The 22,544-nt window shown below is 40.4% G+C and overlaps 1 protein-coding gene across 1 annotated transcript in view; it reads left to right on the top strand.

Annotated features, from left to right (window-relative positions):
- Nucleotides 1-21,850, top strand: part of LOC124132226 (cephalotocin receptor 2-like) — a 36,582-nt gene extending 14,732 nt beyond the window's left edge. The window contains exons 2-3 of the mRNA XM_046496009.2: nucleotides 7,641-8,679; nucleotides 20,522-21,850. Coding sequence (XP_046351965.1) covers nucleotides 7,656-8,679; nucleotides 20,522-21,057 — 1,560 coding nt within the window. The 5' untranslated portion in view covers nucleotides 7,641-7,655 and the 3' untranslated portion in view covers nucleotides 21,058-21,850. The remainder of the gene's footprint in view (nucleotides 1-7,640; nucleotides 8,680-20,521) is intronic.
- The last annotated feature ends 694 nt before the right edge of the window (nucleotides 21,851-22,544 follow it).

The following is a 22,544-nucleotide window of genomic DNA, read 5'->3' as shown; positions in this document are numbered from 1 at the left end:
AAAGTGCCACAAACTTTTCAAACACGTCTCAATACCATATGACGTAATTTGTGATATTCTTTTGCCAGATAGAGTGGTGAACCTGACCCCTGTGGCGTCATCAAAGCAACACGGTTGCTGGGGTTCACCGAGTCTGCCTACGCCCCTCTCAGAGATCTATCATCTCTGCACACAATGTCAATGAATAAAACCCAGCGGTGTTGAGAGATTTCAATATTTGTTTACTAAATATGGCCTGTCGCGGCGCTATAATGGCAGACGCCAGTTTATGAAAGCATTTTCATTTCTAATATATAAATTGTGTTATAGGGATAAAGGGATCTTAAATGTCAAGCAATATACATGTTCTTTTCGATTCTGTTGTCTATGCAGTTTACAAGGTATTTTGTTGACGATGCATGTTATCCTGTTCCAGTTGCGTCGATTGATGCTCATGATGTCAATCACTGGATTGTCTGAAATGGTTCATCCTTGTGGCATCAGAAGCACATGTCTATGCCTTCCTAGTTTCTTACTATGATCAAAGCAATCCTTACAGTATCCCATCCCACACCTTTCTGTGACTAAATCACCAAACGAAATATAAAACGAATAATTAAATACAAAATCAATCATGTGCACTCGTGAATTCAACGATGGCATTCGCGCCATATCGACTCGCTCCTTACTACACCACTCGGTATCTTGTAGATTACAGAACGGGGCGAATGTGCCAAATGGCATTTTGTTTACTCGTAGGGTCACGAGACGGAATATATATGTGTGTAACATATAAGATTTCTTTTTTCCTTTTGCGAAGTACGCAGGTTACGCGTTGGGTGGTGCTCTTTAAAGAATCTTTAAAACAAGAAATCATACAATTTCTTTTAACGTGTTTTGGTATGACGCGGGCGGATATCGAACCCCCAACCTTTCGCTCTCCGGGCGGACGCTTTACCACAAGACCAAGGAGGCGATGGAAAGAACACGTAAAAACGTGGTGGATATCTTCTCTGGGGACAAGACCCACAAGTAGCATCTGACTACATGCGACATGCAGAAAGTACCCTGGTCTAGAGACGAATTCATCTTTCGTGACACATTTGTGACCAATGTTTAACTAACCCAAACATCATATCCTTCCTTTGTCGGTAGTTTCCGTTGAATAGTTAAGAGTTCATGAAGGTGCAAATATTTACATTACGCAGAATTATGTGAAAACACTGCTAGAGTAGCGGGGTGGATTTGAAAGAAAGAACATAATTTGATTTTTATGAAATAATCTATAATGGGTACTGTATTCAATAACAAAAGTAATAATTGTAATTATCATCTAAATTTATTGATAACTTACACCTAACAATAACGATGATAACATGGACAATATAGTTTTCACGTTTCTACCTGTCAGACAAACCAGGATGTCAACAAGGGCACAACCCACATTTTCAATCTGTAATACATCTGTAATTGAAACTGAAAAGACAGCCACGCCACTGGAACCGGCGTGAAGATCAGAATCTGTAATTGAGAATCTTAATTATTTAGGTTTTAATTTTGAAACCTCTTTAGATACCCATAGGTACTATTTTCAGTTCAGTTAAACACCAGTCCCGCGCACATGAAAGGAGTTCCTGAAATCAAGATAACAATTAAATCACATTTATGTTTGGACTACACTTTCTATCACGACCACCAGAGGATACACTGCCAATTCAACCTTCTCACTTGCTTCCCTTTCAAATTCCCTTTATCCAGAAATGATTCGAGAGTAAACTCTTTCCTCGAATTAGACTGTTCATGTGCCAGCACGACTGTGACATTGACATATCCTCACGATGAGTAATACCGGTACTATATGCTCATCAGTTTCGCAAACACCCGTGTCGTCACTGTTATTGGAGATTTTCATGTCAATCACTCTCCGTTAAACCTTAAGGTTTAGTGTCCTATTATTCCTGTCTGTTACACTGACATTATGCCTAAAAATAAACGTGGATGGATTTTACTGACATGTCAATCTGTAGTAGAAATCATGGTTTCTTCGCAAGGAGTGAGTGAGTAAGGTTTTACGCCGCTGTAAACAATATTTCAGCAATGTCACGGCGGGGACACCAGAAATAGACTTCACACATTGTACCCATTTAGGGGAATAGAACCCGGGTCTTCGGCGGGACGAGCAAACGCTTCAACCACGAGGCTACCCCACCGTCTTCAATGTGTTCTGAAGAAGAAAACTTACAACCGAAAGGCATGCTGAATCATTGCTATCATTAAAAAGGAATTAGCTTTACAGCACATGTAAATATCCTGGTTTAAGTTTTTAATTTACCACAAAAATAATCTATTAAATATGCATGACCAGGATCATATTGTTGATTGCGCCAAATGTAGCTGACACGCTGCTCTCACGAAATTCACACGTGGCACATGCGTAGCACACGCACACACACACACACACACACACTAACACACACATACACGATTGCACGCACACACACAGTACACACACAAACATAGTACACACGTTGCACACTCGTACGTCACTCTTACTGAACACTGAATGCATGTAGCACATACACAAGTTTCCTACGTATTATACGTGTACCTCACATGTCGGACACACGTACCTCATGTGCAGGATACACGTACCTCATGTGCAGGGTACACGTACCTCATAGGTCGCACACGCGTACCTCATGTGTAGGATACACGTACCTCACAGGTCGCACACACGTACCTCATGTGCAGGATACACGTACCTCACAGGTCGGACACACGTACCTCATGTGCAGGATACACGTACCTCATGTGCAGGATACAAGTTCCTCATGTGCAGGATACACGTACCTCATGTGCAGGATACACGTACCTCACAGGTCGCACACACGTACCTCTTGTGCAAGATACACGTACCTCACAGGTCGCACAGACGTTCCTCATGTGCAGGATACACGTACCTCATGTGCAGGATACAAGTTTCTCATGTGCAGGATACACGTACCTCCTGTGCAGGATACACGTACCTCACAGGTCGCACACACGTACCTCTGGTGCTGGATACACGTACCTCACAGGTCGGACACACGTACCTCATGTGCAGGATACACGTACCTCACAGGTCGCACACACGTACCTCATGTGCAGGATACACGTACCTCACAGGTCGCACACACGTAGCTCATGTGCAGGATACACGTACCTCATAGGTCGGACACCCGTACATCATGTGCAGGATAAGGGATTCGTTTTTTGCATTCTGAATAAATGGACATGTGTAGACTTCGACCACATGGACCAGAACAGGATATTACGTGCTATTATATTCTCGCTTTGAAACCTAAACGTAAGCAGCTTTAAGGAATGTGTTACGTGATTAAAACTGACAAGGGAACAGTGATGACATAACAGATACTAATAAATGCCGTTTTGATGTACGCCTCCGCACCACTCGACAAGGCCACGTTGTCGAATGACGAAGATGGCACTTAATGCTCATGGCAAAGTATAGTGATGGTACTTATCACTCGTATAATAAGTGTGTCAAGACGAGCAGGTCCGGGTTTTCGAGGACAAAACATAACTGACTATTTCTTCATCCGAAACAATTCTTTAGAAGTCATTACTGTAACAGTTGTATTCTGCACAGGTTTCTATTATCGTAAATCTTCTGAATGTGAAGTAAAAGAAGAATAGCTTAGGTGCAAAGTTTAAGAAAATGTGTAACAGTATCTAAACACGCCACATTGCCAAAAAAGGAGAAGGGGTATTACAAGGAGTATTTTCTAGCTAGCTGTCTTTTTCCTGTTCCTTACACGATTCTTTACTCTTGAAACAAAAAATAGTCGTTACTGAAAAAAAAAATTGCATTGAGGTAATGTGGACTATCTTGTACGATGAGGCTACTTTGTCACGACTGTCGAGTGCCCTTTAAGCGCTCCACTCGGAAATGAAAGCGAATTGTCCGCTAAAAGCAAGAATCCTTTGTACGATTTCAACTATGTCATAAGCACGTGTTTATGTGTGTGTTCAAATAGTGTCTCTACCAGGTGTTCGCGAAAAGGTGAGGGTATCCTGGGAATTGCATCGGACATCACTGGTGCGTCAGTTTGAAATATCCTTCACATGTCTGATTTTTGACGTTTTGAAACGCTTGACTAAGCCCTTGAATGATGTAACACCGATCAAACAACCTTTGAGCAAGAGTTGTATGACGTTGTTTGAAATCTTTTAAGAGAGCACGCACGATTCTACCTCAAAGATGTGAAATATAGACAAAAGACTCTATCTGCTGGAATATTGCTCAAGGCAAAAAGAAAATGTTTCACCTATCTTGTCATACAGTCGTGTGGTGAGGTTTTTGTCACTCCGAATCCTCATGAAACAGATGTGGTGGATTCACTGGTATCTTTTTTTTTTTCTAGTTTGCGTACTTTGGAATCCAGTACAAAAGAGAAATGTTTTAGAAAGAATCCAAAAAATCGACTAATGCGTGGTTCATGGTGTGGTTCTTCCTCTGTTATCATTATATGGCCTTAATTGTGGCTGCGGAAATATCACTTACACAAGTTCTTCGAGCAAAAAAACAACTAATGTAGTGATGCTTATATGCAATGGTCATGCTTCATGCGCAACAGGTTGATCTTCTCCTTTGGCCCATTTTCATACACTTTGGCAGCATCCATAATGATTTTAAGGTCGTTATCACTATTGTTCACAATATTTTTGGCTACATTCGACTAACCGTCGACGGTGGCTATTGCCAACAATAGAGAAGTCTCCTGTGTTGTGATTATATGACCAGCAGTTTGGTTGCAGGGTGGTGAGACCCCGCAACCACAAGAGGTGGCTTTACGTGAAGAGCTGTTGGATGATATTGTGTTCGTTAGGGGTGGTTCCTGAAATTTGAATCCTGATGTTTGTCTAAAATGTTACTTGAGTTCAAATTATCGTGTTTGCAAATTCAGGAACATGCGTTTTTTCTTTGTTAGTGGATTCTTTTTTCTGGTTTTCCCATCGTATCAAAGCAATAACAAGAACCATACCATCTAGTCGATACTGTGCAAAAGTTCGTAAACTTCGTTGAAGTTCGTTGATTTCCTTCAACGACACTGACAATTCTTGATCCTACTTTGTCCTGTTCCATTGGCTCCAGTGGGAAGGGCAACAAATCGTCCAAATCAATGGCATTATTTGGCCTTTGTTCTTTCTTGTGACGAAAGCGGTGGTATCGTTTTGGGATGCGAGAAACATTTTTGGATGCGAGCTAATACATTGATGTTAGCAGTTCGTTGAGACAACATCTATTTTTCTTAGATCCATATAGAATTGCTGTACACATAAGTCGACTCCAATTATTAATTCGAGACATCCTATAAGGTCGACTGCATTTAAAGCTATTTAATGGATGGTATATTTTTTTTCAGTATCCTAACGATTGCAAAGGATTAAATGATGATACATATTTCTGATGATGCCTGATGTATGCTGCCAGACTCGTGTCCATTCTTTCTGTTGTGTCTCTTCAACATAAAATAATCAATAGAGTACATTCAACGCAATAGATGACGTTTTCAGTTTGCTTGATGACAGGTTTTGTGCAGTATGTTGTAGCTGAAATGTTAGATTTGAATTCGGGATCCGTTATCCAAATAGGATTTGCAATAGTCCATGAAGATGTGTTGAAAGTAAATGTCCTCCAACTTTGCTGAACTTGTTAGTTAATAATACAGCAGTCCCGTCTGCGGCATAGCAGGTCGCACAGTAAGAACTAGGTGCTCTTTCGTCTGTTCAACGTTTTTAGTAAATAGTTACATGTCTTAGGGTCAAAATGATCACTAGCAGACAAATCGACTTGATTCATGAAAATATAACTAACTCCCCATGACACTGAATTTAAGCTGGTCAAAACCTTTGATTAGTGTAAACTTCTCTCGCAAAATAACAGTGCTTTTCAAAAACAAGTTTTGCATGGTGTTGTGCTCCGTGACGAAATACTGAATGGAGGCGGGTTCGAAAGAAAATGTCCTCTAAACATTTCTGAACATTTCTCGTGATGATACTAAATGTAATCTATGCTCCTGAAATAATAGATACCCTGATGTTGAACGTACACGTAAGTAAATGCATGATATCCCAAAGGACCACCCTAGGACTGCAATCCAAATCATATTCTATCAACAGAAGGGTGAAAACAAGGGTAACATGTCAGGAACGGGTTACTGGACTCAAGTCTGACTACCCATATCTGTTCATGTTAGGCTTGTTACATTGAAATTGATTGAATTAAATTGGTTTCACTTGATTAATTTAAATATTGCCACGTAAGAATAATTTCCTTACGGACAGTAAGCATTAGCTTAGTTTATCGTATATGCTCATACGCTTTATAAAGCAAACCCTTTAACTTTATGCATGTGGATTAAAATCTTCATCCGTTGCCTTCCACAACCAACAGCTTAAGTAGGTTCTCTATTAATGTAAGCGTGTTTCTGAAATATAGTGACTTTAACAGGCTATACGTTTTTAACTTCGGCCATCAAACTCTCTTTGCAATGTTAATGGGAACATCTCATGAGGGGATATGAAGCAGTTTGCAAAACTTAGTCGTTATAGTTTCTATAAATCAAGGAACCATTATCTACACTGCTTCCATTGGAGAGCTATGTACATAGGTTCAGGTGATGTTTAAATGCTATTCCCATGCCAGTGTATGTATTGGTCTTTGATCGTTTGCGAATAGTTGAAACGTATTCTTCCTAATGGGACGATATGGAGTTCCTACATTGCCCCAATAGACTCAAACGGAAATCAAACATACAGACATAGTTGATGATATTAGGGGATGTCCATGTATATTAGACAACATCAATGGAGAAAGTAATAGAAATATGAGAATGAAAATATGCATTAGTCCCATCATGCAATGGTTGTTCTTTCAGGAGAGAGCATCACTGGCACGCCCAGCACCCATACTGACACACAATTAACGCATTAGCGTAATATACATATAATTTCACATTACTGACAAAAGTTGCCAGTTAGCATCATTTAATGAAATTTGGATCCATTTCGGTAAATATGTCGATCGGATGCTGAAATCTCATGAACAACATTTACTGTTGGCCTCCACTACCCTTCTCGCAAGTTACGAGCGATGTTCATAAAGAGCTTGTTATTGACTATATGCGATATCGATTAATATATTGTTAGGGGGTGATGGTAGTAAGAAATTGTGTTTTCTTTCGAGACATATTATTCGTCAATCCTATAACACTGGCAACCCACCCTCCTTTCTCAATACATTTAAATCCCTTGCTTAATCCGACAATTCCATTGCAAAGGTGGAGGAAGGATTATTGGCCTTTTACTTAGTCTACATAAAATGTTTGACCCCTAAGGGTTTAAGAGCATCAGAGAGTATTATGTCATTAATGAGACGCTAAGATGCATCCTTTGACGTGTATTCACATTCTTTGATGAAAATGACTAGATGGTGCACTTAAGTGAAGATGTGTTTCATATTGTGTGTGTATAAGTTCGTGTTTCTTCAGTGTATTTCTTATGTAATATGGAAAAATTGCAGACAACCATGACAACAATAACCAGTGAAAAAGAACCACCACTACATGTTTTTTTTATAATAATGTTTTACATTTCAGATTACAATATCGAAAATGGCCAACAGTGATTCCGCCGTGGCGGAAATCCGACTGATTTTATCGCTTCAAACAACGTCATATCCGACTGGCCTCGGTTTAAACTATACTGATGTCATGAACGATAACTCGACCAATGTTACATCGAACGCTAGTCAGCACATAAACCAAAGTTTGGCAAAAGCGGAAGTCACGGTACAGGCCGTTATTCTAGCACTTGCTGTGTTTGGAAATACCTGTGTCTTGATCGCCTTGGCCAGAAGACGTAAAATCAACAGTAGAATGCATATGTTTATTATGCACTTGAGCATAGCCGATCTGTTGGTAGCTTTCTTTAATATTTTACCACAACTTATATGGGATGTGGCGCAGAAATTCCAGGGAGGAGATGTTTTGTGTCGCTTTGTGAAGTTCATGCAAGTGTTTGTGATGTACCTGTCGACGTACGTGCTGGTGATGACAGCAATTGACCGATACAGGGCTATTTGTCACCCCTTGTCAAACCACAACTGGACAACCAAAACTGTCAATCTCATGATAGCAGGAGCTTATTGCATTGCGGGTGTTTTCAGCATACCCCAGGCCCTGCTGTTCAAGTACCAGGAACGTGTCGTTGGTACTGGGGAATATGATTGTTGGGTCCATTGGGATCCCCCCTGGATCCTTCAGTTGTACATTACATCATTCACATTCCTAGTGTATGTCATTCCGTTTTTAATACTTGTTTTTGCGTACGGGTCAATATGCTACACAATTTGGTCGAAATATAGAGTCACACGTGAACCCCTGGTGAAAAGGGAGGTAACAAATGGTGCTGTTGGTCACGTGATGTACACTTTATCCAATCAGAGTCCAGGAAGGACATTTGGAATTAGGGATGGCGGGATGCACCCAAGATCACATTCCAGTAGAGGTTTCTCCAGAGCCAAGCTGAAGACAGTGAAGCTGACATTTGTAGTGATCCTTGCGTACCTCGTCTGCTGGTCGCCATTCTTCATCTCCCAGCTATGGTGGCTGTACGATGAGTCAGCTCCGATGTCAAGTGAGTACATTTCGTCCTTGGTATGAATAGCATAATTAATAAATATCAAGTGTCTGTACATTTCGACGAAAACTGTTATTTTCAAGGATTTATCTGCACGTTTTTCACAACTGATGACGTCATTGGTGTTTTATGACTTCACTACACCGTTCAGTGACGTGATTGTGTCCGCAGAAACGATATGCGTTACATTCACTCCTGAGAGATTGAGAGGATAACATACAATCCACGAGAAATTACGAATTGTCTCTGCCGACTTAGCTTTGTTGAGGAACTGAATGTTACTTCAATGGGGACAGATAATCTGCAATTCCCCGTGTCTCGTAAGGTGTTCTTTATATTATCCATAGTCATTTTCACCCTAGAGAATTTTGAAAAATGTAGGTCCCACTATCCAAGTGGAGACGACAGCAGTGTTGGATCGACGTCACAAAACATCAATGAAAACAACAGAACAATTGGAACGAACAATCATCATATATCGCTCAGTGATTACTAAAAATAATTTCACATATATCAATGCCATCATGGTCCTATTTCACGGATACATTTGGCTAACTCACTCACAAGTATACTAAATATCAGCATAGCATGAACCCACAGACTCATTACCTCCTGGTGCATATAAAAGTAAAATAATTTCTTGATGCCAATCAGTATCCCGAAAGACGCTTACTGTTGAACTTAGAATTTGCATTGTTTCAGCCATATAGACCGAGTTGATAGGTCTCCGTCAGCGATATCATTGGTAAATGACACGGGATGCTAATTATGGAGACAGGCCAGTTGTTTCATAGCGTGTCAAACGTTCCACGCCGTCGGGGTGTGCTGACAACACCCGACCCGGTGAAACTGACGTTACCAGTGGAGACATAATGCATGTTCATACCTTTGTAGGGGGCACGGGTGGCCCAATCGTCTAAGGCGCCGCGATTCGCTGTGCAGAGTTGTGTCCCTTGGACGCGCCAGAAACCTATGATTCTGGGTTCGAATCCCGATTATGTTTCTAGGTTTGTCAGCACCATACCCGTGCTCGTGGGTTTCACCGTAGCGGTAGGCGTCTGAGACCTGCATCACTTCGGGCTTACCTCCCACATTAAGCTGACACGCCGTGATATAACTGGAATACTGTTAAAAACGGCGTTAAACCTAACTCACTCACTCACTCATTCCTTTGTAAAGTGACACATGTAACACCCTCAGATGTCTACCATGCAGAGTTCACATAGTCCTTCTATGACAATAAAGTAATGAAATTAAGCGAAAAAGAGCTCATCAATTCCCCTAGGAACTTCGTGTAAAACATGCTACCTCAACAAAGAAAAAACAGGGTTTCGCTTCCGCCATCGTACTTGGAACATACCTATACTAGACTGTAAAGGTGCGTTTTCCTTTGGAATCCTATGGAGTTAACGAAGCTTGCTTTCATAACCCGCTGTGTTGTGAGAAAGAAAATATAAAACGTCAATGCCAGAGAATATTTAGTTTTTATTACTAGTATCCGCCGAAATAAATTCTCCTGGGCGTAAAAGGCAAAACAGCGGTGCAAATAATGTAAATGGACCACTGAAAATCAGTGTGTTCGCGAAAAGGGGTAAGTGTGTACTGCCCTACTGGTAGCACCCGCCACTCACACGATGTTCTTAAACAAGTAAGTGTGTGTTGACTGACGCCGCTCAGCAGAAGTCCTGACTTACAAATGCTGGGACAAACGATATATTTTTAGACATGAAAGGAAGAATGACGACTTGAAAATTGTAGTCATCACTTTTGACATCAATCAGTGTGAGTGATGTCCACTACCTTTAATTACAACCACAGTTTCTGGTATCGGTCAAGATATGAAGGCGATGTGAAGCTAGATTCAGTTGCCACTTTGATGTCCAAGCCTGGTAGATAATAATGGCTATGTTTTCCACTACTTCATTCAGTCACAATGTATAGTTAGGTGGCTCAGGCAAGACAAGTTGATGACACAGAATTTCACGAGAAGGAACATGTATATTAGTTATATAAGTGTAGGTTACATACATATACGTCAATTAATAAGGAAGAAGACCAGGGTACAAATGTACATAGACTATAGTTGCCATGCTTATTTGGGTCTTCATTCATTGCATATATTGTTACACAGTCGCGGGAACTGATCATATTGAAAAGAGAAAGAAGAATTAACCAGACGGTGCATCTGCCAAATTTAGAACTGACAATTTCAGAGAATGTATAAATGTCTTTACCGTTATCATTCTGACTCCTCCGTCATTTTAAAAATAAATATTGTTCGTTTCTCATATCCCTTTGATCAATGTAAGTCTGTATAATGCTAAATTCATCAATGAATTCAATTGGAAGAGAATACATGTACTCATGTTGACAGAGCCAGGATTTTGACAACAGTAATGTTAATCAATGTTCATTTTCTTATCCCTTAATTCCTTTAAATTCTATGGATGATTTTAAATATTTTCTTGTGCTAATTATCCACTGATAATTTAAGTTAGGAATAAACTATATTCCCAATATTTCCAATACGTCCCTACTGTGGCACTCAATTTTGAGATGATGACCTAATATGACGTCATCAGGCCTGTCCATATTGCTTTAGTTTTACCAATATTATTCTTTAGATTTAGACATTTCATGAATAAACATTTCGGTTTCACTGGTACTCAAACTGTTCCATCTAAAAATATATCTGTGTCATATGTATATTGTCCAAGTTAATGCTCCACATTATTCTTTTTGACACCTATTATGGCATTATTGCATACGAAAGAAGGTGTCCATTTTGTACGACATGGGATGAAGCCTTTATGTGAGTGTGTACATCCATTTTCTCCTATTAGATCCAATCAGATTGTCATATTACATGTTTTGTTTTGAAACAGTATCAAAGCATCATCAAACTCTGAAAATAATGGAAGACAAAGTTTATTTTGTAATTATGTTCAAACGTGATATCATATGGAAGTCTTTAGTTTCCGCTTACACATCTTCCAAGAGTGTTAATACATGTTCAAGGAATAGTTGCTTTTCGTATATCAGAGTATTAAGTGTCTTATTCTATTCTGTTTGTTGTACATATTCATGTATATTTCATACAATGACTATAAGGGAGAAATAGGTTATCATTTTTCTGGAGTTTATCTTTAGTGTCTGTAGGTATACAGATAATGACACCTCTGCTGTATGTTAGTCTTAAAATGTTATTTCTAAATATTTCAGCAATCTAACTACATACCCATTTTGCAATCTGTCTCAACAAAAATTGAGCAATCAATACCTGGGTTCTTTCATAGACTCTCCATACAGCCTTTGTTATTTCACACTTTTTTTTTATGTGATAATGTTTCCTTTCACTAGTTGCTTCTCCAGGTGTAGCGTATAATGTCTTTGTTCAGTAAGAATGGTTCATCCATCGGTTATGAACTCAACTTTTCCAGTAATACGATGAATTAGTTAACTGGCATAGTGCATAATAAAATGACAAAATAGTGTCGTGATTTCTCGCTTTCCTCTAGATTCTGTTCTTATTTGTAATCCGCTCCTTTTGCTTTCTTTCGGATTTTAACTTTATGTTTAGATACTAAGTACGTTTGGCATTCTTGAGTATTCATTTATCTTCTTTCCACTAATTTCTGTTCCATTTATATTATCTTTTCCTTTAAATGTTTACAGTTTTCTGTTTTTGTTCCTAAAATATATTTATTTTTAAAAGAGTAAAGATTTGTTGAACTTCCAGTAGCCCCAACCTCTTTCTTTGCAAGTGCGTTTTAAAAAAATATATCTATTGCAAAGAGACTGGAGTTGTATTCTCCGAATAGAATCAATATTTATTTTGTAATACATCGTTCGAAAATTCAAGATCCGTGTTAAAGGAATATTGAATATATTCCGTAGCGCAACGCATTTCCCCCTGTGACAAAGTTATGCCAAGTTTCTAGTGCCTGTACATGACTGTGTTTGGCTTGTCCCCGTACTTATATAACCCCAAGGGCATCAGCACCGAACTTCATAGTCATATACTAATACTAATGATGCTGATTAGTACTGGGTGTGTGAGCTTCATGTACACATTAGAGGTAGAGGTGTCTTCACGTATATACATAATCAATGTCAAGATGAGGTGTTTATTGAACTGATCGATTCCGTGGAGTTTTACATGAACGACCGTACATGTGCAACTAAGACGAAGAAGGCTGGTAAACATTATCATCAAATCCCTCAATACAATGATGCTGTAAAGACTTCTCCACACAAAACTTAAGGGGTTGCATATGTGTGTATATTGTTAAAACGTGTAGTATTTTGATATTTGCTAACAATGATGGCATTGTTAATCGTGGACGTAAAGTTTAAAGAAAAACTTTATCGAAAAATGTTACTCGTGCACATATTGCTTTAAATGTGACGTGGATAAAACACTTCTCATCGATTATGCTAAAACGCATGATAGTAAAAACCGTTACTTCGACCCAATACACATATTTGATGAATGTGTGTATTTGCATAAAATCACCTATCATACTTATTGAACGCACACATGGTTCCATACTCTGAAATGATAAATAACGTTACGTCACATCTTTGCTTCTCTTGGAAATTGGAAATACCTTCCATCGAAGGTATGGATAACAATGCCACTAAGGCACACATGTCCTTTACACAATTTAACCACAGAAAATTACTTTGGCAAATCCAGCTAGCCTTTCTTTCAATTGGTGTCATGCTATTGTTCCCGCTCCAGTTCTTCTGAATCATGCAGTTTGTAATTACTGCAACGCGATTTTAGTGAATCCGCGATTGTTGTTTTGACACGGAAGGGTCCTTTACAGAACTTACTGCCCAGTTACAGGCGTTTCATGAAGGTCAGCAATATTACGCCCTGTATTTCTTGGCGCTTGCAAAAGAGATTGAATAGCACATGTTATTCTTCATACAAAATTGCATTGATTTTGATTGTATTGTCAAAAACAAATAATTTTATTACTAGAATGTATCACAGAAGTAATATGCTTCTTGAAGAGGCCAGCGAAAAAAGCCCTATATAATCGGTACAGCATCAGAGTTTCGAAAGATTCAATTTTAGGTGCGCACGACTGTTTAAACGATTGAGGGACTATCATTTACCACCGTATCGACATTCTTGCAAGACTCGCGACACAACGCAACTTGACCGGGGAGGAGTTTACAATAATTTAGAAATGCTCACGTACGACACTGATTTCCACAGTACAGCCGTGTCTCGGGTATGAGGTACATCTGTCATTAATATTTCACTAAATATAAAACTGGTAGATGGTATCAATGTCTGCCACAGAAATAAGAACTTTACAATAAGCAACTTATATGTCTACTACCCATTGTAAAATAACTCAATTAAGTTGCATATTAAATGAATGTTTTTACAGCTGTACGCTAAATCTTAGACTTAGCAGGTGATACATCTAGTTTATACTTTGGAAACATAACTGTAACAGTCATGTAGAAGGTACTGACAGATGCTAATCTTTTGGGAGGGGGATTAATGCTGTTTAGATGGAAGTAATCTCGAAAAAAACATTTTAGTGTTGACTGAAGTCCTCTTGGGTTTCTCTGATTATCGTGACAGTATTTCGTGATGTGCACTGTGGAGGTTCACCAGACGATGCATGTCGCTCCATTACAGACGTCGTTATGTCGAGGTGGCTGTAAGTTGTCTGATTGTCACGTATACTAAAATGTCCCCGGTTTTCATTTCCCACTTTCCGCCAGGCCTTCTCATATAAGGGCCAGCATACAGTGGGCTAATAATCTCTCAAAATAGCCCGTAATGGGCACATTTATTACAGACCCGTTTGGTCTGCTCAGCGATATCACCTGGGAGAATTCCGTTATTGAATTAATGAAGACATCGATCTGCGTTATTTAGGTTCAGAACACTGAGGGTGGGAAGAAATGGGCCTGTTGAGTACTGTGGCAGTTTTCTCTTCAGTTTTAAAGTTTCACAGTGTTTAATGTTTAATGTTTCAAGATCACAATAAAACTTCATATATCAAACCCAGCCATCCTGTGTGTGTGTGTGTGTGTGTGTGTGTGTGTGTGTGTGTGTGTGTGTGTGTGTGTGTGTGTGTGTATGTATGTGTATCTGTGTATATATGTGTGTATGTGAGTATTTGTGTGTATGTGTGTGCATATGTGTGCGTGTGTGTGTATGTATGTGAGTATATGTGTGTGTATGTGATTGTATGTATGTGTGTATGTATGTATGTATGTATGTATGTGTATATGTGTATATATGTCTGTGTATGTTTGTGTGTGTGTATGTGTGTGCATATGTGTGTGTATGTGAATGTTTGTATGTGTATGTGTGTTGCGAATATTCACACATAGTTGAAATTGTGATTCAACATTTACTACGAAAAAAAACATTTTACCAGTAAATAATGTGATCATGTTATCTACGCCATACCTTAGCTCACCGGGGAGGCGATGAGAACAAGAATTGGTGATCAGCTACACACCATGTGACAGTTTGTGTTAGCTTAGAAACCTGAAAGTTTTCAACTTTAACTTTACAACGTGAATACCGATTATCTACGTCAAATTAAGAAGATACATGGCAGATCATCACACTAAATGAACTTATAAATATAAACCGGCGAATCGGTTATACATTTCCAATGTTTTTTTTATAGAAAGTAAAATCTGCATAGAATGCCAGACAAGTAGTGTAGCATGATCTAGTCAGTGTTTGTAATCCACGACTGCTATGTTGTTATTTGCGGTGCACTTGAATAATGATCACGCTATGACATATTGTAGCCTGCTAAAAAAATGCAATGGATGCTGATCATGTTTGGCGTGAATATATCAATAAACAGAACAGAACTTGTACGATGTATACACATGCACAAAAGTTAAGCGCCACACACCATATTTTTGAGCTGTTACATTTGGCACTTAATGATGACTATTATAACGAGATGTACGATTGTTATAAGCCGTATATGTAAACCTCATGTGATGCAAAAGTTGTTCCAAAGCAAGTTTATCTTGTGTTCCAAAAGAATATGAGCAGAAAGGAATTTTATCGAAGACCAGAAATTGAAGGATTAGAAAACATTGAAAAACTTTTTTGTCATGTAACTGTCATGATATCAGCAGACCATATCAGGTGTCACATAGACACCCAAGGGAGTGCAGAGTCTATTGCAATACAGAAACGTCAGTAACGTGTGTATGATTCACGGACATTGACCACAGCTTCAACCCTACGCCTCATACTCATTGCAAGTCGTTGAATGCTTCTCTGAGGCAAATTGATCCATTCTTCATGAAGTGCGGCTTCACGTCCAGCGAGATTTTGAACTGGGGGATCACGATGTCTGATTTTCCGGCCAAGAATGTCCTAGAGATGCTCAATCGGATTAAGACTACAGGCCGGCCAAGGAAGAGTGGCAATAGCTTCTTGACGCAAATAAGCCCAAACTGCCCGAGATCTGTGTGGTCTAGCATTGTCGTCCATGTAAACAGGTCTTGTCTGAAGAGAATGGTTGTCAAAATGAGGGACTACCACTGGACGAAGAACGGCATCTTGGTATTGTTGGCCATTCAGGATTCCACGAATTGTCACCAGCGGAAGTTTGCAGCCGAAGGAAACACAACCCCATATCATGACAGACCCCCCGCCACATGCTAAGGTCTTCTAGATGTTCCTTGGTGCAAAACGAGTGTTACTTTGCCTCCAAACACGTATTCGACCATCAACAGTTCGTAGCAGCATTCGACACTCGTCAGACCAATGGATCCTTCTCCAGTTGGCCAAGTTCCATCGACTACGGGCACGACACCATATCAGACGATTCCGCATGTGCCTCTCAGTCAGTTGAGGACGTTTTACTGGTCTTCTGGCGTTATAACCAGCCGCTCTGATTCGACGCCTTACGGTCATCGTCGAGAGTCTCTGATGGGTAATCCACTGCAGTCTTAAATCTGCTAAAGTGGCAAATGGATTTCGTCTGACTATCCTGAAAATACGGCTATCCTCTCTGTTAGAGGTCTTTCTTGACCTACCAGACCTATGCCTGTCATTGACATCATTGGTTTGACCATGTTTGACAATGAAACGAGTGATAACACTGTGGTGACGACCCATTTGTCTTGCAATGGCCCTGCATGACATGCCAGCATTTTTCATGCCTATCACTTGCCATCTTTCAGCGTTCGTTAACTTTCTCCTCACCATGGCGGATTTACAACCTCTGTTGGAAGGGGAATCTCACACAGGAGCAAAATGCAACTACGTGTCTGAAACTTGAATTTCACTATTTATAGGATAGGGGAACTGCAGCAACACGTAAATCACGCTCTCCTTGTGGTATCTGAACAAATTTGGGTTCATGAAACTATGGAAGCCTAATTCAGTGAAACATCATCATATTTCGTATTTCTGATTCCAACACGTTGGTGGGCTGATGTTAGATGGTCCACAGTAGGTACAGAGCAGGTGTATGGGCTGATGTTAGATGGTCCACAGTTGGTACAGAGCAGGTGGGTGGGCTGATGTTAGATGGTCCACAGTTGGTACAGAGCAGGTGTATGGGCTGATGTTAGATAGTCCACAGTAGGTACAGAGCAGGTGGGTGGGCTGATGTTAGATAGTCCACAGTAGGTACAGAGCAGGTGGGTGGGCTGATGTTAGATAGTCCACAGTAGGTACAGAGCAGGTGGGTGGGCTGATGTTAGATAGTCTACAGTAGGTACAGAGCAGGTGGGTGGGCTGATGTTAGATAGTCCACAGTAGGTACAGAGCAGGTGGGTGGGCTGATGTTAGATAGTCCACAGTAGGTACAGAGCAGGTGGGTGGGCTGATGTTAGATAGTCCACAGTAGGTACAGAGCAGGTGGGTGGGCTGATGTTAGATAGTCTACAGTAGGTACAGAGCAGGTGGGTGGGCTGATGTTAGATAGTCCACAGTAGATGCAGAGCATGTGTGTGTGTGTGTGTGTGTGTGGGGGGGGGGGGGCACTTTCAGATTGTAGAATCACGTGTGAGGAAATGCGAAGACTAGATTGGTGATTTGCATGGAAAGAAAGAATGGGTAGGGTGTATATATTAATTGTAGTGACCCACGACAGAACAACCAATTCCTCGGACTTGCTGAATCCTAAAACATACCAACCATCTTGGCTAAAAGTAACATGTATGATGTGCCCAAATTTTTATACTGTGATGCATTTAGAACCTTGACCTGACCAACATGTTGCCGATAGTGTGGACACGACCCACGTCAGGTACACACAATCAGCTACTGATATACACAAAGAAAAAGTTAAGGACACCCCTATTTCTGAACCATGACAAATGGCAAAAATCACGGCATAGAATGACTGACCACAGGAGCTGGGCGATACCAATGACATCGGATAGAACAAACATTTGACAAATTAAAGAAGATATTGGTGAGTTGTGATTGAAATTTACTGACAAAAACATCATGGTAACACAGGTACTGTTTTTGACCTTAGACAATACCTATAAAAAGTATGATACTGCAGGATTAAGTTAACAGGATGGAGTAAACGAGTTACGTTTGATGTTTCATGTGAAAATGTTCCTTAAAGTCTCTACTTGACATGACACGTGAAACAGACCAGTAGCGGGTATAACCGCCACGTGCCCGGATGACGCATTCCACCCTATGTCTCATACGTCCTACGTCAGACGTTGGATCTGTTGATGGGTCAACAACAAGCACTCCTGATGCAATGCTGCTTCCAATTGGCGTAAATCTTGTACAGGAGGATCTCGTGCCTGTATGCGCCGTCCCAAAATACCCCAAACATGTTCCAGGGGGTTCAAATCTGGGCTGATTGCTGGCCGGGGTAAAGTCGTTATTATATTGGCCCGCATGTAATCAACGACTGCACGCGAACGATGAGGCCTGGCATTGCCATCCATGTACTGAGGTCGAGTAGCAAGAGGGTGGTTGTCAAAATGAGGAACGACGACTGGCCTCAAAACGTCCCGGATATACTGAGCCCCTGTTAAGTTGCCCCTTATGGTGATCAAATCCAACCTGCAATCATGAGAGATACACCCAAAAACCATTACCGAGCCCCCGCCGTTGGCAACAGTCGGTTTAATGTCCCTGAGGGTGTAGGCCGTGTTACGGTGCCTCCAAACCCTCGTTCTTCCATCAGTGACGTGGAACAGAAAGCGCCTTTCGTCTGACCAATGGATCCGTCTTCCATCAGTTCTGTCGCGCAACACACCATGCAGCTTTGTGGTCATCTTTCAACAAGGGACGCTTTATGAATCGTCTAGCCCTCAGTCCTCGAGGGTAGCATGCTGCACGGGCACACCATGCATGGCACTTGAGCTTTCGTCACGCATGACTAATTACATCATCTCGAGAAAACATAATTCTTCCCATAATTATATCTTTCATGACTGTTACAAATATTGGGACCAATGAACAATGAAACATATTAGGGTGTGCTTAACCTTTTTCTTTGTGTATTTTGGTCTTAATGGTGGCGATGATCCTCACCAACTAGTGCAATTATTTGACACCGACGGTATAGCGTTTATAGAGATACATTTCGACTCGAAATCTCTGCGGGGTAAGCCAATATTGTACGGTCATAACTTTCTAAGTAGATTTCCCTATCTTTTTAGGTATCCTGGGTCGTCGGGTTAACTGTTACTGTGATCTCAATTATGACCCTGCGAACCATGAATATTAAACCTCGAACTAAGGCCCAACGTCCTATATTAGTGACAAGCACTACAGCCAGAGCCAAAAGTTCCCATTTAAGCATGCTGGCCACCACGGCAAAAGACTGGGCAATGACTACTGGACTGCGTCATTGATGGCCTGGAGTAAGCTGATGTTTTACGACATAGTAAACCGTATCCTGTAATATGAAGTGTCTGAGATGATTAAATACTCTCTTGCTTCGTTTAACATCAGTTTTAGTATAATGAAATATCCCAATAATGGTAAATCAATAGTTATCTTGATATTACATTGAAAATACTCTTGAAGAGAACTATCAGTGCCTCGATATATAATGAAAGTTTGTAAACAGCTTGTTCTCACTGAAACATGCGATTGTGATAGCACTACAGTCTGAACATTACACACCAGCTGACGTTACTAACCAATTATGAATGATTATATAAAGTTATGATAATCATAAATAGTTATGATTGATAAACGTATAATTCGTTATTACAAATCTATCGTCAGCATCAAACTTACTTTGCCATAGCTAGAGCGTAAGGAAAAACATCAAGCAGTGGAGTGGAGTGGAGTGGAGTGGAGTGGAGTGGAGTATTTTGCTAGATGTAGGTGTGTGTTTGCACAACATCATGTACAATAACATCATGATAAAAATAAAAGCAAAAAAACCCTGTTAGTTTCGAGCATGACCCAAATACAGCGTGATATCCAAGTCATGTTCGGTTCACGACCTTTCCGAAAAATCCTATCGGGAACGGAGAACATTTTTTTATTTATCGCCAGAAAGACAAATCAAAAGAAACACACACAATGGTTTCCAGCCTGACAATTAACAAAAATTCTCTGGAAACCATGTAGTGAAACAATGTTCACTTACTGAAGATGAACATAGCTATTATTGCACCGAGCTGCCTGGTAACGTTGACACATTCATGCAAACCTGCGATGTCATACATTCTCACCACCAAATTCTATTTAGTCTTACGACAATGAGGAAGCACTGAGGACCTTTTGCCACAGGTAGAAACAAATCAATGAATCCGAACAAATCTCCTTGACATTATAACATAACCAAACTCGGGTGATAGTAATCTTGTGACATTCTCGTTTCAGACAACAGTATTGTAATTATGCTGCTCCTGGCAAGCCTCAACAGCTGCTGCAACCCATGGATTTACCTGGCCTTCAGCGGGAACCTCATCAAATATCTTTCCCCATGTTACAAGTCAAGCTGTATGTCTGATCAGAGAAATCAGACGTACACCAATTCCAACACTGACAATAGCCTCAAAAACAGATCCACTATCGAACTGGAGAAAATGGGCACCAGGGAGAAATTCAAACGCATGGGTTCTTTGACATCACTCTTAACGTCGCGGATCTCACGGAAAGAAACCATCATTACAACGACGTTGAAAAGACCGCAAGCTCCAGTACAAGATGAGAGTCCAAAATCCCCTCACGTGACCAAACGTGCACGTGTACACGAAAGACCAGCCAATGAAATTGTGGAGGCACAAATGAAATGGGACAGGAATATGGGCATGGAATGTACGAGGTCCCCGATCCTTGTGTTAGCGGACGAACTGCCGAATGGCTCGCCGCTATCTGAAGATGACACGATAGAAACTTTAGGGACATCATTCTAGAAATTATGATTAATTTCACGAGGGAATATTTGAAGCCCTTTACCGATAACTGTGGCTTTTGTGGGACAACTAGCTTTATTGATGACTAGTTATGAAGGATGAACATGCAACGATTCTTCTTTCGCGGTGTCACGTGGACAGTAGAGAACATGACAGATGCATAAAAAGGCAGGATTCATTTTTAATCAGTTCTGTGTAAGACACGGTTCAACACAACCAATAGGCGCCTTTCAGCATCGCTTTCGGTGCAACCTGTCATCTTGCCGGATTCAAAGAAGGACAAGACGAACATAGTGTAACTTATATCTTTTGCCTACGACTCAACTGACAGTGGAATAAAAGAACAGACTTATTTGCTCAATATAATGATATAGTACTCATACAAATATAATTTCTTATCTTCTTACTTCCATACCAGTTGAATGTGTATCTTTTAATTTTGTATGTTGTGAGTCAAAACTACAATTTATTATTGTACTGTACTTATGTTTTATCCATTTAAGATTGATTAAAGGTGGGGAAATCGTTTGCAACCAACGCAACACCAATATTAACTTTTATATAATTTATGTCATCAGAAACAAATATATACGTTGATTACTTCCTATTCGTGACATCATAAATATGTTGTTATACAACCATGCGAATGGCTATACATGCCTAAGGAACACGTCTGTTGACTTCGCCAACCGTGGGGCGGATGACTGGTAGAACAGTTTATGACATGATAATAAAACGGTTCTTATCTTCATTGTTACACCAGCATTGACACTACATGTGTGTACAAACATATCTGTACCGTTTGAAATACCCTAATCAGCATCATGTATTATTCGGCTTCGTATTCCCAACTAGTGCTAATAAGAAGAGCGTGTTCCTGTTGGTCCCAGGTTAAGTAGAGACATATTCAATCGTTTACGAAGGAAATTTCTCAGGGCAATTGTCAGTTATATATACTTAACCGCAAAAGAAACGTCACCATGAAGATATGTGAGAAACCTTATTTGTCCATGCACTGTAAACATACTTTGAGACATATTAAAAGATGGAACTTGGCAAAACTGATCATCAAGGTTGAAATAAAAGTATCAAATGTTCTTAAAGTGAAACACAACACTAGGCCATAGGCACTTGAACCCACATTCTGAGGGACGCCTGACGCAGTTCAGCTGCAGTTGTCGGCCTTGGTCGGACGTCATTCAACCGTCTTTAAATCTCGTCCCACGGGTGCTCAATAGGATTTTAATCGGGACTGAGGGCAGGCCACTGCATGGTTCTGATGCTATTCTGCTGGAGGAAGTCTCTTGTTGCTCTCGCAGTGTGGGCACGGGCGTTATCATGCTGAAACTCGTGGTTGCGGCGACGTGCCAAATGAGGTATGGCATGTGGTCTCAAGACTTGATCAATGTACCGAGCTGCTGTGACACCATTGCCTCTCCCTGGACCGATGTTCTGGAAGACCACAGGCCCGACCCTCTGTGCAAGAG

Source organism: Haliotis rufescens, unplaced genomic scaffold, assembly GCF_023055435.1.
Source record: "Haliotis rufescens isolate VD_foot unplaced genomic scaffold, xgHalRufe1.0.p SCAF_4, whole genome shotgun sequence".
Classification (NCBI taxonomy): Eukaryota; Metazoa; Mollusca; class Gastropoda; order Lepetellida; family Haliotidae; genus Haliotis; species Haliotis rufescens.
This window is presented reverse-complemented; position numbering and strand designations above follow the sequence as displayed.